The 17,096-nt window shown below is 41.3% G+C and overlaps 1 protein-coding gene across 3 annotated transcripts; it reads right to left on the bottom strand.

Moving 5' to 3' along the window:
• Positions 1–2,734: 2,734 nt before the first annotated feature.
• On the bottom strand, positions 2,735–16,217 carry si:dkeyp-120h9.1 (Y+L amino acid transporter 2-like). 3 transcript variants are annotated; one of them, XM_057354453.1, is made up of 10 exons: positions 16,113–16,216; positions 13,519–14,094; positions 10,948–11,073; positions 9,663–9,807; positions 9,159–9,282; positions 6,602–6,705; positions 6,415–6,511; positions 6,166–6,315; positions 5,113–5,296; positions 2,737–3,296 (listed from the first exon to the last, which is right to left on the bottom strand). In XM_057354453.1, exons 2-10 carry the CDS (start codon positions 13,952–13,954, stop codon positions 3,199–3,201), a joined length of 1,464 nt encoding a protein of 487 aa, XP_057210436.1. In that variant the 5' UTR covers positions 13,955–14,094; positions 16,113–16,216; the 3' UTR covers positions 2,737–3,198. The 3 variants fall into 3 exon arrangements, with proteins under 3 accessions (XP_057210438.1, XP_057210436.1, XP_057210437.1); XM_057354454.1 differs by lacking the exon at positions 16,113–16,216 and adding an exon at positions 15,762–16,017; XM_057354455.1 differs by lacking the exon at positions 6,166–6,315 and having other exon boundaries at positions 2,735–3,296; positions 16,113–16,217.
• Positions 16,218–17,096: the final 879 nt, after the last annotated feature.

Here is a 17,096-nt window from a genome sequence, read left to right as displayed (position 1 = left end):
AAGCCAGTCGTCGAGATAGTTGAGTACCCGCACACCTCTCTCCCTGAGGGGAGAGAGGGCGGCCTCCACGATCTTCGTAAAGACTCGTGGAGACAGAGACAGACCGAAGGGGAGGACTCTGTACTGATATGCCCGACCCTCGAAAGCGAACCGTAGGAACGGGCGATGACGAGGGAGAATCGAGACATGAAAGTAAGCGTCCTTCAGGTCGATTGCCATGAACCAATCCTGACATCTGACGGATGCCAGGATGCGCTTCTGCGTGAGCATCCTGAACGGCAGCTTGTGCAGGTGTCTGTTCAGGGTACGCAGATCTAGGATGGGGCGCACCCCCCCGCCTTTTTTGGGGACGATGAAGTAAGGGCTGTAAAACCCCTTGGACATCTCGGCTAAGGGGACGGACTCGATCGCACCCTTCGCCAGAAGGGTGGCGACCTCGCTCCGTAGTACGGGAGCATCCCGGCCTCTGACCGAGGTGACGAGGATGCCCCGAAACTTGGGCGGGTTTCTGGCGAACTGGATTGCGTAGCCGAGACGGATCGTCCTTCTCAGCCACCGTGACGGTGTGGGAAGCTTGAGCCAAGCTCCCAGGGACCGTGACAGGGGGACTAAGGGAACGATCTGCTTCATCGACCCCCCGGGGGGTGGTTCGATGGCTGGCAGTGCGGGTCTCTCGCCGGGGAGCCCCCGGGAAGAAGACTGGCTCTGCTGGTTTGCCTGCCTGGCGATGCAGGCCCCCGCACCGTCAATTTGAGAGTGCTGAGGGCTGCAAAATACATACGATGTTGCGCCTCGCCAAGACGCAACGTCGAGTGGCCGAACACCGTCTGACAGAGGGTGAGAGCGGCTGTGAAGAACACCCAGGGAGATAGGAAACTCTTTTTGTGAAAAAGTGGGCGCTAGGCCCCCGTGCCTAGCTGATGTAGGAACGGGCAGGAACCGTCCCGGATCGACTGTCCAGCGATGTCATGGCTGGATACGGGCCCGATGGTGTTAACCTCCCTGGGGTCTTCCCGTCAGGAATGCTTCTTCCTCGAAGGTTGTTGACGGGGTGGTGGTCTCCCCTTCGCCGCCCTCTTCCGGGATGCCGCCTGGGTAGGGAGCGCTGGAACTGGAGCTGGCCTCGAAGGGGGCCGGGGCTGCTGGGAAGCAGAGGCCGCATGGGAACTCGAAGGCCTACGGGCGGCCGAGTCTCGGCGGGGAAGAATATGGCTAATCACCTCCGTCTGCTTCTTCACCGTCGAGAACTGCTGGGCGAAGTCCTCGACAGTGTCACCAAACAGCCCACCCTGCGCAATGGGCGCGTCGAGAAAGCGGACTTCCTCGGCGTCGCTCATCTGCGCAAGGTTGAGCCAGAGATGCCTCTCCTGGACCACCATGGTGGACATCGCCCGACCCAGGGCCCGCACGGTCACCTTGGTCGCCCTTAGAGCGAGGTCGGTGGCGGTGTTCCTGCATTAACCCCGGGTCGGTCTTACCCTCGTGGATCTCTTTCAACGCCTTGGCCTGATGGACCTGCAGGATGGCCATGGCGTGGAGAGAGGAGGCAGCTTGGCCCGCGGCAGTGTAGGCCTTCGACACCAGCGATGCCGAAGTCCTACATGCTTTGGACGGGAGTTTCGGTCAACCTCTCCAGGTGGACGCCGCCTGCGGGCACAGGTGCACCGCGACTGCATGTTCCACCTGGGGCACGTCGACGTAACCCCTAGCCGCCCCACCATCGAGGGAAGAGAGAGCGACGGAACCGGTTTGACGTGTACGCGCCGAAAAGGGGGCGTTCCACGTCTTCGCCAGTTCCTCATGCACCTCCGGGAAAAATGGAACCGGGGTTGGGCGCGGCTTGGAGTCGCGCTCAGAGCCCAAGAACCATGTATCCAACCGTGAGCGCTGGGGGAGAGGCACCGGAGTACACTCTAACCCAATGCACACGGCGGCCCGGGAAAGCATGGCCGACATCTCGACATCCGCCTCCTCCTGAGCTCGTCCCCCCCTAGGGGGGAACTGCAGAGAGTCGTCGGGATCGGATGCCAGCAATTCGCTCTCCGATGCTGCGATGGACATCTCATCCTCATCACGCATCGTGTCCGACTGCGTGAAGGAGGACGCTGACGGTGTGGCACCGCCAGCTAGGGAACAATGAGGCGAGATTAGCGCTCGCAGAAATCCCCATATCACCCTCGCCGCTCGCCTTGGCGAACGGAATGGCCTTAGCCATCCTCGTCACAGCCCGGGAAGCATGCGAGGTGGTGGCTGATTCTCGGGAGAAAACAGCCACCCGTGACCGCAACGTCTCTATGACCATCTGCCCGCAGTGCGGGCAAGATGAGTCCACCAAAGCTGTCTCAGCATGTTGGACCCCCAAACACCTGACACAGACATCGTGCTTGTCCCCATCCTCGATGAGGACACCGCACCCAAGAGAACAGCGGGACATGCCACGCTGGAGAAATTAGCTCTTTTAGAACGCAGACGGTGAGTCACCGTCTGCAGGCTCGAACACCTCTGGAACCGCCGAGATGCCCAGGGGAAGTCGCTGCAGGAAGGGACAGTCCGCTGCACCACGTCGTAGAACCGGCAATGTAGAATTTTTGCTAAGCAGCAAGAGAAGATCTTCATAACCGAAGACTCCGAAGAACAAAAGGTGAATGAATGATGCACGCCGTCTCCCTTTTATACCCGGATGTCCGGGGCGGAGTCCGGCATGCAAATTTTATTTGCCAATTTTCATTGGCCTTTTCTAAGCAGTCGGAAACGATTGGTTCTCAGGGACGAACCCCATCTGTCGGTTCGACACAACGTCGAGAGACCGACAGAAAGGGAACTCCATTATCATCAGCAAAGGAGAACATATCCAAACATCTGCGGTGGTCGTAAGAAAGCACTAAATTACAATCACTTTCACAATCGCCTTAATCTACATCTGACTGAACGGTTTGAATCATATTAATCTAGCTTTGGTCCACTGGACTGATATCATGCTTTGCAGGTGTGTGACCCACAGCAGACAGGACACAGAGACCTGAGGCATTAGAGGCACAGGGTGTGTTTGTGTTCAGTTGAACGATCGTCCTACATATCCATTTCGGTTCCTTGCACGCTCAAATTGACACAAACATGAGGTTCTGGCTTGAGTTTTGGCTTATTCAAGAAGTCTGGATGAGCCGGCTTCCTTGGTTTAACTTCCTTTGGAGTCTGTGTTTAGTCCTTTTTGTCCACTTCAGGCGGATTGTCAAGGTCCAAACCGGGTTCAGCAATACAGCAAAAACACAGCTTCTGTGTGTTTAATGAGATCATATCTGAAAAAGAATAAATCATTACAAAGGGTGACAAAAGGTGTCGAATGTGCTTCAAAGTATGCAAAAAGAGTCCATAAAGTGTACATAAAGGGACAATTCACCCAAAAATGAGAATTCTGTCATCATTTACTCACCCTCAGGTTGTTTCAAACCTGTATAAATTACTTTGTTCTCATGAACACACAGAAAGATATTTGGAAGAAAATATACAATATTTTTTTCTACTATGGTAGTGGATGTCCCAGAACTGAACATTGCTAACATTCTGGCAAATATATTTCTTTGTGTTCAACAGAACAAAGAAATGTATACAGGTTTGAAACAACCTGAGGGTGAGTAAATAATGACAGAACTTTCATTTTTGGGTGAACTATTCCTTTAAAAACTTCTCAATGGGTTTATACTTATTTCTGTTCTTTTCTCTGTAATGTACTTTGAATTCATAACACCAGTTCAGTCTCAGATGAATGGATACAGTGGAGACATTGTTCATGGTAAATCGCTTACAGTGCATAATATATAGAGAATATATGGATTATTATGTGGCTACAATCCTCCCATTTCATAATTAAATCCATTTAATGTGCATTAAACGCATTCCACTGCATTAGTTATTCTTGACTAAAATGTTTCTAAATCTTTTCATTTTAAGGTCTAAACCTAAAAGTTTTAAACGATTTTGGTAGACAAAAAAAATAAATATGACAACATATTAGGGCTGTCAAACGATTAATCGCGATTAATCACATCCAAAATAAAAGTCTGTGTTTACATATAAGCATTTATGTATGTATTTATAAATACACACAGACATATATTATTTAAGAAAAACACAAAATATAAAAATCAATCAATGTTTATATTAGGGCTGTCAATAGATTTAAAATTTTAATCGTGATTAATCGCACCCTTTTCGTGCGATTAAACGTATAGTGAAATTAAACATACACTATTTATTTTGTTTAACATGTTTATTTTAGTGCTGTCAATCGATTAAAAATCACACACAGCTTTTGTGTTTTTAAATATACTTTTACATTCTAATAATTTCACATTTTATCTCAAAATTAATGTAAAAACAACATTTCTTTAACAGCATCATTTTATGAATGAAAGCCAACATTCTAAAATTGTTTTTATTAAATATATAATTTTTTCTACTAATCAAACCCATTATAATAAGTGTGCCCTTCCTACCTGTCTTACAGGTAGGAAATATACAGAAAATAAATCAAGTTATCAAACACATTACAGTCTTTACTGCTAAATACATGAAATACAGAAGAATCCTCATTAAAGCTACAAAATCACATTGATTTCTTCTTTCCTTTTGATCGTTGATTAACATTAGTGACAGGAGTCACAGCAGCACGTTTAAGAACGCGGCCCCTTTAAGAGCTGCCGCTCTAAGCAGGTCTAATGTGCTTCCTATCTTCACTACTCTTTGCATTAATTTAAGACTTTATTTAACTCGTTGAAGACTGTGCTTGCGAAAATACTAGACAAAATGTGCTTTCTGGCATAATCTTGTGTGTTTTTGTTCATTCAAGCACAAAAGAGAAGTTAATACTGATGCGCTGCCTGACAGATTCTGACGCAGCCTTTAGCCCATGTGTACACCAGACGGGACCGCTGTTGCGTTGCCAGTGCCACCCCGCAACATTTGTACACTTATGAAGCCAAAAACCCTACAAGGCAAACCAAACCTGGGTGTAGCACACGCAAGAATGTACAAAAACAGCTTCTACTGCCTGCAGCGGTGATCTGGTGCCCTGAACTAATAGAAACATAAATCCTGTGTTTGTGTTCAACTCACCAAGCATCTGTCCCAGAAAGGCGGGTCTGGAGCTGGGTGGGAGGTGCACGCATATGAAGTACACCGGAGCCCCAGAGAGGGCTACGAAGATCCCCACCAAAGAGTTTATGGTGTCACTGTAGAGCGGCACCACCACCAGAAACACGGTGCAAATGCAGTACACTATAGGGAAGAACAGACTCAACTACACAAACACACACCAACAGAAACATCAGAATCAAATAATTGTGTCAGACACTGGAAAATAATGAACAAATAAGTCTGATGTTAGGTATAGAAAGCATTTTTAAGGCAGCAACACTAAAGCTAAACACTAAACACTTTCCACTTCCTTCTAAGGTTATATATTTTCTCATGGCCAAATTTAAAGACATGTATTCTTAAAGTAGCAATCCCAGAATGCATTGCAATGATATTGCAGATAGGTTGAGAGATATCATTGTTATTATACTTTGTAATTTATTTAAAACATATTTTAAACATACGTCATGTAGTTTATTTGAATGTAAAATAAATATATCCATATAATTGCAAACCGTTCAAGAAATAGTTCACCTTCAAAATGAAAATTCTGTTCTCATTTACTCACCCTGTTGTAATTTTCAACCGTGTGATTTTCTTTCTTCTGCAGAACACAAAAGATACTATGAAAATAGTTTGTAACTAAAACCTGTCGGTCACCATTGACTTCTATTGTATGGACACAAAACCAATGCAAGTCAATGGGGACCAACGGTTTTCTGTTACTAACATTCTTCAAAATATCTTCTTTTGTGTTCTGCAGAAGAAAGAAAGTCATACAGGTTTGAAATGACAAGAGGGCGAGTAAATAATGACAGAATTTTCATTTTGAAGGTGAACTATCCCTTTAAATCTTTTTTTGGCCTTTACAGCTTTATTAAATAGTTGGGATTATGGAATGGCATCCAGTATATACGTTTATTTATCTTGCCTTGATTTATTTAATCTCTGAGCTTGTCACAATGCATTGTGGGATCTCCTTCCTTATTATTTAGTGTTGGGATGAAGTTTTAAACGAATCTACTGTTTCACCTTAACAGGACGGGGCAACTCAGGTGCTTTAATACGCAGGTAGATCAGACTGCCAATGGAAAGGCCGATGAACAGCCAGTAATTGAAACTAAAGTAATTAATCAGCTGGAAGACATCTTTTACACACAGGAATATGAGGGACATGCCGCCCTGAAGGGGAAACAGAAGAAAAACAGACACGCATTGAGAAATGCTGATATAATGGATATGCTACATAATACGTGTTAGAGCATGCCTATGAATTCTTACATTAAAGAGCAGGGCTGGGATCGGTGTGTAGCGCTTTACGTGGATCATGCAAAGGACGTTGGGTAAATGACCCTCACGTGATCCCACGAAGAATAATCTAAAAGAGCAAAAAAGGTTTTCAGACTCAACAGAACGCTTATCAGCAGACACAGGCTTATTTAACTAAAGCAGATTATCAAACGTTTACCTGGAAGCGGCTATGATAGAAGAATTTAGACCTCCATAACAAGAGATAGCCACAGACAGTGGGATGAGCCAGCTTGCATAACTCAACACATGATCGGCAAACGTCTGTATGAGATACAAAAGCATCAAGTCGGTCACAACTGGGGTTTCTTCTTAAAGGGACAGTTCACCCAAAAATGAAAAATCTGTCATCATTTACTCATCCTCAAAATGTCTTTGCTTAAAGAACACAGAGAAAGATATTTGGAAGAATGCTTGTAACCAAACCGTTCTTGGCCACAATTGACAACCATAGAAGAAAAATTTCTTTGTACTGTTGAACACAAAAGAAGATATTTTGAAGAATGTAGGAAAGCAAACAGTTCTGGGGCACTATTGACTACCATTGTCATTTTGCCTACTGTGGTTGTCAATGGTGGCCAAGAACTGTTTGGTTACAAGCATTCTTCCAAATATCTTTCTCTGTGTTCATCAAAACAAAGAAATTTATACAGATTTGGAACAACTCGAGGGTAAGCCAATGAAGACAGAATTTTTGGGTGAACTGTCCCTTTAAAGGCGCAGTTTTTGATGTACAGCGGCCACTAGCGTTGTATTATACGTAGATTTGCCCACGAATCGCTCAGTCCAAACACAACGGTGGCCACCATAGTACAAAAAAATGTCGTTCTCATGTTGACGCAGGGAAGAGATCAAGCAGGCATTAGAAAGGCTGTAGAAAGAGCGATGTCTTATGTATTACATAAAATAAAAGGTCTGTGGATTTTAAGTATAAAAAGAAGGATAAGTCAGGCAGGAGCTAGGACCTGTGTTAATATTATAAAGACTTTCCAGCAGAGATGCATTAGGACCCGCGGTACTAAGGCTTTTAGCAGATATACTCACAGATATCTATGGAGATACTTTCCAGCAGAGAGACGTTGGAGAGAAAGATCGTCTCAAAATCACCCCCGAGGATGCTTTGATTCGGATCAGTATGTGAGTAACATTGGTTTTTCTGTTTGTTTGAACCAAGATATGTCGTTGTTTTTGTTCTAATATTAGCTGTGTGACGCTAAAACTGTAGAGAGAGTGCGTTTTACTCTCTTAAGCCCATTGCACATTGAGTCCGAAATTTTCGTCCGAAATTTCCGCACGTTAAAAAATAAATACGACCTCACGTTGTGTCAGTCACATTTACACACTGCCTCCGATATTTTCGTCCGTCATAAAAAATTCGGACCGGGTTCGATTTTCTGCGTTTTTCGCATCCGTAGGAATCGTTTTCAAAGGTGTTTTGGCTATTGTCCCTAATGTAAAACTCATCCGATGCCACAGTTTGGTGCGAGTGTGTGCGCACGCGTGTGTGTCCACACCTTAGACATACCGCCAGTCTCTGTTCAGGATCAATTGGTTCACAGAAATTGGTGGTCTTCTTTTTAATATGTGGCTTCAGTATCACTAGCAAAGCATCAAACTGAGCAACTGACATCCTGAAGTAAATTTGAAATCGGTCAGGATAATCCCGCAGTTCCATGATAAGGAGGTGGAACTCTCCTTCCTCATTACGCAAACCGGACTGGATGGACTCAATATTTCCTCTTTATTTTTCTCTTTTTAAGAAGAGAGAGGACAACAAAATCGTCATCACTGCTTGAAGACTCCATTTTGTATTGTTTTGCGGTTTTTTTCGCAACGGATTAATAAATACGCATCGGACTCAGTGTGCAAGGTTTCTGTCCGTGACGAATTTTTAGGATGACGAAATAACGTATATGAAAATTTTGGATTGTATGTGCAAAGACCTTAACTCAATGATGAATAAACTTACATTTAATCCGCGGGTCGCATGCACGATCCGTTTCACCACGATACCGCAGCGGAGAGGGAGAGGAAACGCGCGTTGTAGAGTTGTTTGTCCGTTTAGGGCTGCTGTACAAAACATGGCGGAGAATTCAATGTATGTAGGGCCGCTCTGTATGTAGATATAAACAGCTTATTCTAAGGTATTAGAAACATAACGGTTCATTACGTAAGGTCTTTATACACCTCTGAAGAAATAGTTCTGTATATTATATTGCATTTCTGTCACTAGATCCTCCTAAAAACCCCGTATTGTTCCTTTAAATCAAAATGTCCTGCAACATTATTTATTCCCGTTCACTTATTTCCCATCTGAAAACAACAGCCAAGCAGACTCTCTTCAGAAACTTGTAAACACAGTTTGTGGGACATAAATAGGCTATTAAAGCTCTGAGCAGCACACTAGTCTCATTACCAGGCAACAGCGCATCTGCGGTTAATGTCATAGAGCATCTCTAGAGAGAGAGCGCTGCTTCAGGCTGCTCGCTGCAAACTAGATCAGTGTAACAGGAGATAAAAACATGATCAAATCTGGAACAATTACACTAAACAGACACTGTCAATTAACCGCCATGTGTTGTGTAAGCACGTGCGGATTGAAGATAAGTTGTGCTACAGTAGCTTGAAATGTCCTGCTGTTATCATCAAAGATACGCTGTATTTATTGCTGTAATGTATTTACAACAGTTTAATGAACTAAGAAATACTGATCTTACCACAGCCACGGCTTCACTGTTCAGTAGTGATGTTTTATCCAGAACAGCATAGTAGGCGATGTTAGTCAGGATGTAGATTACTGTGACAATGGGCATGGAGATGGCTATTGACAATGGCAGGTTCCTTTAGAAGAAAACTTGAGGTTTAGCTCGATTACATGACCATTCAACGTTTCCATCTAAACTGATGTCTTTCAAATGTTAAATTCATCTTAAAATAGTATTCCTATGTGGGTAGTTGACATACATTAAGAATGTCACAATTACTTATGATAATTTTCTGAGCATTCACATCCCTTACTACGTTATAATCAAGATCTCAGGTGACAAATGTTCGTTTAAAAATACAAATATTCCACAAAGTCTCTCCAAAGATTGAACAAAAGCGTACTGCACAATCACTATAAAGAAGGTCGCATCACAAAACATGTCAACTTTACTTGATTCATGTCAACGACCCATATTTACTGTATATGTTAAAGGAAAAAATGTGTACAAGTGAACCTCTCTGGGTTTTTAATCTCCTCTGTGATGAAGTTCAGGGTGTCCCAGCCAGAATATGAATAGAGAGCTGCGTAGAGAGCCAGAGCCATGTCTCCCGCATTCAGCTTTGAGTTCTCAAATGAATCCTGAAAGTTGCTCGTCTTCCCTGTTGCATAACCATGCAAATGTGGTTAAATATCAGACACAAATATAGATCACTCGCAGCGATGTAAAAGTAAAGCTCTGTGTCCTCTGTGAAACCGGTGCGGCCGTCTTTAGGAAGAGGCGGAAATCGAAGGACAAAGTGAGGCGAGTTAAGATAATGATCTATATTGTTGTAGTGTTTAGTTACTGCTTTATATTTATTTATTCATTTATGTAATGTATCCTATTTCTTGCGTTCTGACCTTGGAGTTTTCTTTCGGTGTTAACGCCGTCGGCTCGATTATTTCCACTGATATTTTGACTTAAGTGGTTAAGTTTGCTGTATTTTAATTTATTTGTTTATTTACAATTTATTTTATATTTAATATAGAATTTTGAAGAAAAGACTTGTTTTTTTGTTTCATTAAAGGTTACGTTATGTATTTGTAGGCCTTTTTATTTTTTGCACTAATATTTTAGTTTACTGTTGTGGTTCGTTTGACTAAAATAGATATTTAATCCATCTTTTTTTTGTATTGCGAAATATTATATTGAGACGTATAATCACAACTTGTGGCGGTGTCACAGCGGATTGCATTATGCATGCGCTTGAGCACTTAATTTATATTTTAAGGCTCATTACCATTGTTTTGTATATCTCTGTAATATAGAACAATGTTAGCAATGTTACATAAAACATCTTTCTCATCCATGAAGCTCAAGCCATCATCCGATATCCCCATTCCCCAATGTATATTAAATCATTTAAGTTATATCATAAACATGCGAATAGTCAACTAATGGTCTAAATGAACAACTACGAGTCCGCTACAAAAATCTCTAGTCGGGGGCAGCCCTAGTTAATGGAAAAAAATGCATTCATTTTTACTGAATTTACATTCCTATTGTAAACAGTGTTAACAACTTAACTTATACTGTGAAATTGGTACATAGGCGTCCCATGGCAAGTGTGCTCGGTTCAAACGCAAAGCAGATCTGGAAGTGCTTAACATTCCTCTGTACCAGCATTACGCAACAGCATTTTCAAAACAATGAATGCCACAAGACGTTTATTTAAAGACAACAATAAAGAAGACTATAAACTGACTAAACAAAGCGTGTAGATGATACCAAGCATATTTTAATGTCACTAGGTTCATACCTTCAGCCAGAACTATCATTCCAGCGATGATGATGACTATGAGAGCCAGGACTTTAGCCACAGTAGAGATGACCTGAAGAATGGCCCCCCACTTCACCTTCATACAGTTCACAAACGTCAGAAGACCTGCAGGCAGAGACATGACTGTATAAAAACCTGGCACACTTTGTTTTATTATTCACAGGCACATATTAGCATTTGTTATTACTGTGCATTGTTATTTTTCACGCAACTACATATTGACTGTTTTTGAGGTTCAGCCAACATGAGTCAACCATCAAATGCCGCTTCATCACCCACTGGTAGATCAAGCTCTACCGTTCATTCAATTATGCGGTGAGCATATGGCACAACAGGCATCTGGTTTCTTCCACAAAACAGGACTGAATGATCCTGATTCTGACAGTAATTCCCTAACATCCCTGTGGATTTCATTGTAGATGTTCCATCCTACTTTAGGAGGGTCACAGTCATGCAAAGTTTCAAATACACCTGCCTATAGATCTCAGGTGTTAAGTAATCCTGAACGCTTGGATCAATTTGGTGAGCTGCCATATCACTAAACGGCATCATCTTGTGCCTCCATCTGCCCTAAAGACTAGAACACCCTGAAACTGTGATTCTATGTAGACTTATCAAGTCCTATAATAAAGACATTCCTGTACCTTTTGTATTCTCAGTGTACAACGTCTACACAAGGTATATTAAGTTATATGACAATAAATTCCTTACTGCTTTATTAAGTTATGGTCATTAAAAGGAGCTTACTGTTCGGATTATAGCTTTGTGTTTCTCAAAGTGCTTGAGTGGACTTTGACATACAGTATGCCGTAACTAAACTTGCCACAGGTGACAAGAAGTTAAAACAATCCTTGAATTTAAACAAACACTCAAGGACAGAGTCTGGCAACCTTCACATGAAAGTTGGCCGGTTCTCAAAGTCAAAGGTTGTCGCTGACATGACTAAAAACCTGATTAATGCCAACAATCTCTGACGTGAATGGCAGTCACAGTGGAATCAGAAGCGGAGCAAACACATATAGTACTTAAAACAGCATATTCTGAAAGATCTGGAGATTAGACACAATTTTCATTATATTCAGAAAAATTACTGTAAAATACAAGCTAAGGAAATTGTGTTAGCATAAGTTACGATCATGCTTTTGAGATCGGTGTGATGTTAAAAATTACACCAAAAAGGAAGGAGTAAAATGCAAATGTCACTTCCAGTATGCCAAATGCTGAAACCAAAAAAGGGCAAATTTGCTTAAAGGACTCATTGAATGAGCACTTTCAACAAGTTGGTATGATTTATTAGGGTCTTCATGAAATGTCTGGAACATATTTTGCTTAAAAACACTTAATAGCTGTGTAAACAAAACCCTTTTGCCTCGTCAAAATCAGCTATGCTCACAGCAGCCCGTTTTGGTGCATGTAAATGATAATGAGCGAACCCCACCCCCTTCCGTCCGGCGTGTCAACACAACACACGTGTAGTACTGCCATGGCAATGGTTCAGCTAAATTATGTTTCCTGAACTCCTCTGCAGTTAGTTTCGTTTTAAACGTCTCAAATCATTTGTCCGGAGACTAAACAATCCGTCACAGCAAACAGCGCATCCATTCCTAATGCGCTCACGTTGTGCGTGTATGCTTGCCTAAAATCCACGGAACGCTCACCTGCAGATCTCAGCGGATAAAAATGTTTAATTTACTTGAAATGTTACTCATGTTGATAATATGTTATTAATTTACCTACTGAAAAATGTTTTGTGGAATTGAACAAAGAGACAAATGTTGCACTTAACCTTTTCCTGGGCATTTTGTTTTCATAGTTAAGCAGATATCGTGATGTATCGTTATAGAATTGCCAAACCATACACGATTATCATAGTATCGCTGCATCATGATTTTATCGTTATCGTGAGCCATGTCTCGTGAATCGTATCGTATCGTGAGGTACCCTGTGATTCCCACCCCTAGTAGAGATGCACCAATTTATCGACCAAAAATCGGTATCGGTCTACTTGCCGATAGTTTGAAAACAGCCGATGATCAGGGCCGATATATGCAGTCAATCAAATAAGGACAGGAAAATCCAATTCATTTTTGCTCCGTATATAGAAAATGTTAAGAAACCTCACCAGTTTTATGTTCAAAATTAATAGTCGTTATTACGAATTAATAAAATTCATAAAGTTAAGAAATATTAATTGAATCTTCAGAATTGGAATCACTCTGAAGAAATTTGGTATCGGTGCATCTCTAAAAATCTATATACTGATTTTAGACTGAATGGAATCTTTTCCATTACATACGGTATTATTTCTAAATATACAAAGTGCCATGCTCTTCCCGGCAGTAAATCTTTGCGTTATCTATATCCAACCATTCAGACATTAACTGCCCCCTTCATGTTATTCTGCTTAAAATCACTCTGTGTGAACAGTAAACACTAGTGATTGTCTTTCAAAGCCTGCTTATATTATGCCACCATGTACACTTTTACGCTGTGACTGTTGCAATATTATCAAATGTTCTCCTATGCATGCATGAACGGAGTAGCACTCACCTATAATAACAGCTGCAATGATCCGTACAGCTTCATACGGTGCCGGGCAGGTGGGAAAGAACGGTTTAACTAAATAATTGGAAAACGTAAGAGCAATGACCGCCTGGCAGGCCGGTTCCACGATCATCAGCGACGTCCACAGACGGATAAACGCCAGGAAGCCTCCAAAGGACTCCAGGATGTATGCGTAACTGGCTCCCGACTTGCGGATGGTGGTGCCCAGCTCAGCGTAGCACAAGGCACCGAACACAGAGAAGATCCCTCCAACAGCCCAAATCACTAGCGATAGACCATAAGAGCCTGTGTGTTGAAGGACACCTATGGGTGATACAAAGATGCCCGATCCGATCATGTTGCCCACAATGAGGCAGACACCATGCAGGAGGGAGATCTCCTGCTTTAGACGCATGGAGCTGGTGGAACCAGAGTCTCCCATGATGAACGGAAAGATCAAGAGCAGAGGGATGAAGTCAAGAGAGGCAGGTGGAGAGATGAGAAGTCTGGGGGTGGAGTGGACTTGTTAACGTCAAGCTTGAAGTTTCAGTTGAGACTCATCCATGACGTTCACCACCAAATCTAAAAAGGTCAAAAATATATATATATATTAGGACACATGCACAACTTTAAGGCTTTGAAAGCTTTAAATGTTGTGACAGGTTTCATTTCCAAGTGAAAACGTGCAGTATAACATCTCAAATATTTTAATACACAGCCGGAGCACTCATGGTCTTGTGTTTTTGCTTCACATCGTATATATCAGTGTTCAGCAAAGTTTGATAAGAACTATTGACTGTTGTATTTTTCCACCAATCACTAACAAAAAGATCACCTGTTTTTAGATCAATTTTGATCAATTTTTTAAGATAAAATTAGCAAATACAAACATATGCACATTTGGGCAATTCCAGGGTTGTAGATGTGACATTTGCAGTCGATCTTGAAATACAAACTCTCAGAGAATGTATTTATTATCAAAATGTTGTAGGTTGCATCCGTTTATATTTCCCTAAACCCAGTCCAGACATCACAAAAAATCAGTCTATAGATGTTTTTTATTTAGAAAAAGGTAAATAAACACGTGTTATGGATGTGCCAAAAACGACATGTCTCTAGGATTTCTGTGACTTAAAATGTACAAACCAGAAGCAAATATACCCAACAGATAGAGAAGAGATGACACTTCATAGAACATAAAATGGTTGATGTTTTAATTTTCATGTGCCCATTTATGACGAATATGGACCGTTATGGATGTGACGATTCTTAAATTTACCTGACTATAAGAAACCGTGCTTAAAAAAGCTTTTAGGGGTTTTAAACCACCAAATATTTACATCAGCTATAAGGATGGTAAAAACCTTTGGTAAAATGTTTTCATGGTAAGTTGACCTTTTCATGGAATTGTCCATTTACAAAGCAAGATTAGCCTCATCTCAAGTTAAGTTTAGTTAAGGAAACTAGTTCTTTATTGAATCCACATCTGCTGTTCAGAAATCTACAGAAATACTGTAGTGAGCCAGTAAAGAACAATCACACAGACCTAGGTGGTGTCATCTAAACCAGCTGCTTTCAGAGATAATGGACCTGAAATCCATCCATTTTGCAAGTAAACTACAAAATATCCTTAATACAAAACCAATTTCCATTCGTGTTCTGTTCCTGTTATGCTGGTGTCACGTGTAACTTGATATATACAATAAATAAATATATATATATATATATATATATCCTAAAGGTGCCCTACAGAAAAAAATCAAATGCAAAACATTTTAAGAAACTGGCTTTTGTACACTTATAAGTTCAGTTTTTAATTGGTAGGAATATAACTATTAAAAAGAGAAATCATATTTTACAGTCACTTTGACACCTGTACGTAAAATCGCGCTTATCAGTAATATCATGTTGGCTGTAAACACACAATAGTTACAGTATCATTTCCTCATTTACACCTTGTCACAGTCAATAAAGTCAAACAAATAGAAACCCCCACGCAACGCATAATAACGTGAGACTAAAACGTTAACATTTCATTTATTTATTTCAATACTCTGCTAATATGTAAAGTGCATTGCGCGTCCACGCTGTCAAACACGAGCCCGGGTTTAAATAAAACATTCGCGCCAACACAAAACATCCTTCACTTTATATCAAACGATAAAACTGAAAACAATCTCCATTTGCTGCTTGTTGATGCGTCCTTTATCTTAAAATATGTTTGTAAAACACGTGCATTTATCACATACCCGCTTAACATTGTTCCAGCGCGAACGTTCAAGGAAGTTACACGTTTTACAGGGTTCGTCTCAAAAGAACCTCATAATAATTTCCTGCCCAAGTTTCCGCATCTTAACGACTTTCGCCTCAAAGCCGATATTAAGTCATCTACCATATATATTTGAACACGATATGAAAACTCGTGTCAAACTCTATGACCGTCAAACTCTATGACCATCCACTGCCGTGTTAGCTGTATCACATAGCGCTGCTACAGTCCAGGCACATCTGAGCTAACACTACTAGCTAACACCAGTGGAGGTGGATTGGAGCTGAAATGTAAAATATGACGTTTAATTTATTTTATGGCAATATCTCACCTCATATCGCAAACCGTGTACGTGGAGTCGCAGTGCTGGTGATGACTCGAGTCGGGAGGAGGAGACTCGTGACATCCTTCAGAACTACTACAGCCTTCCCTTCTCTAGTACATTTAGGCCAAACCCTGAGGTGAAGTGTTTTATTTGAATACTGTTTACAGGATTACATATTTGACTAGTTTTCTGGTGCACCATAATCTGTAAAACCATCAGGATTAATAAAAACTAAATGTCTTAAAAGCCAATTATATACAGTATATATGAAGAGTTTGGTTCCAAAACGAGATAATGTTTAATAATGATATGTTTTTTTATTGTGCATTCCAATTAATATAAATGAAACTGCAGTTGGTTTGTTTTGTTTTAAGACACAATAACAAAAAATACAGCTAACTAATACAATAAAACACAATACAAACATGATAACATTAAAAAAACACGATTTTTTTTAAGCCAAACTCTTCATATATATTTAAGTAATTACACGAATTATAGCTGCTCAAGATAGCCTAAGCCTACAAATTATTTTCAAGTTTATGTTACGTTTTGTTCCTTTTATTAAAACCAAACTACAATAACTCAGCAGACAGACCTCCTGTAACTAGGGCTGAGAATCGATTCCAAGATTCCAAGGCGTTGAGAATTGAGAGTCGATTCCAAAGGTTGATTGAATTAAATGAATCGATTCCTCTTTAAGAGCCTTCATAAGAACAAGCCCCGCCCCTTAGCGGATGTCATCGGTCAATTTAATCACATTAGTTTCTTGTCTAAAACAGTAGAGACTTCAGAAAAAAACTGATGGATCACGTCTAGAGCTGTGGAATGACATAAAATATTCTGCATGCGTAAAAGCAAAAGCTTGTTTGCACACAGCAGATATATTTACATGTATCCACACATTTAACAAATCATGTAAGTATGTTTGTCTTTTCAGACGGACTTTAAACGGACCGTCTTCTCTCACTCTCTACCGATGAGCAGTTT

Source organism: Triplophysa rosa, linkage group LG16 (genome assembly GCF_024868665.1).
Source record: "Triplophysa rosa linkage group LG16, Trosa_1v2, whole genome shotgun sequence".
NCBI classification, from domain to species: Eukaryota; Metazoa; Chordata; class Actinopteri; order Cypriniformes; family Nemacheilidae; genus Triplophysa; species Triplophysa rosa.
The sequence above is the reverse complement of the archived record's forward strand: the minus strand, read 5'-3'. Positions and strand labels throughout refer to the sequence as shown.

What these genes read in the sequence shown, in the direction of transcription:
- si:dkeyp-120h9.1 (XM_057354453.1), bottom strand. Translation starts at nt 13,954, where the DNA reads ATGGGAGACTCTGGTTCCACCAGCTCCATGCGTCTAAAGCAGGAGATC. An exon ending in AATGATAGTTCTGGCTGAAG is followed by an intron (nt 9,808 to 10,947) that starts GTATGAACCTAG and finishes GTTATGCAACAG; the next exon opens with GGAAGACGAGCAACTTTCAG. An exon ending in AGTTGCCCCGTCCTGTTAAG is followed by an intron (nt 5,297 to 6,165) that starts GTGAAACAGTAG and finishes GTGTTTGTGTAG; the next exon opens with TTGAGTCTGTTCTTCCCTAT.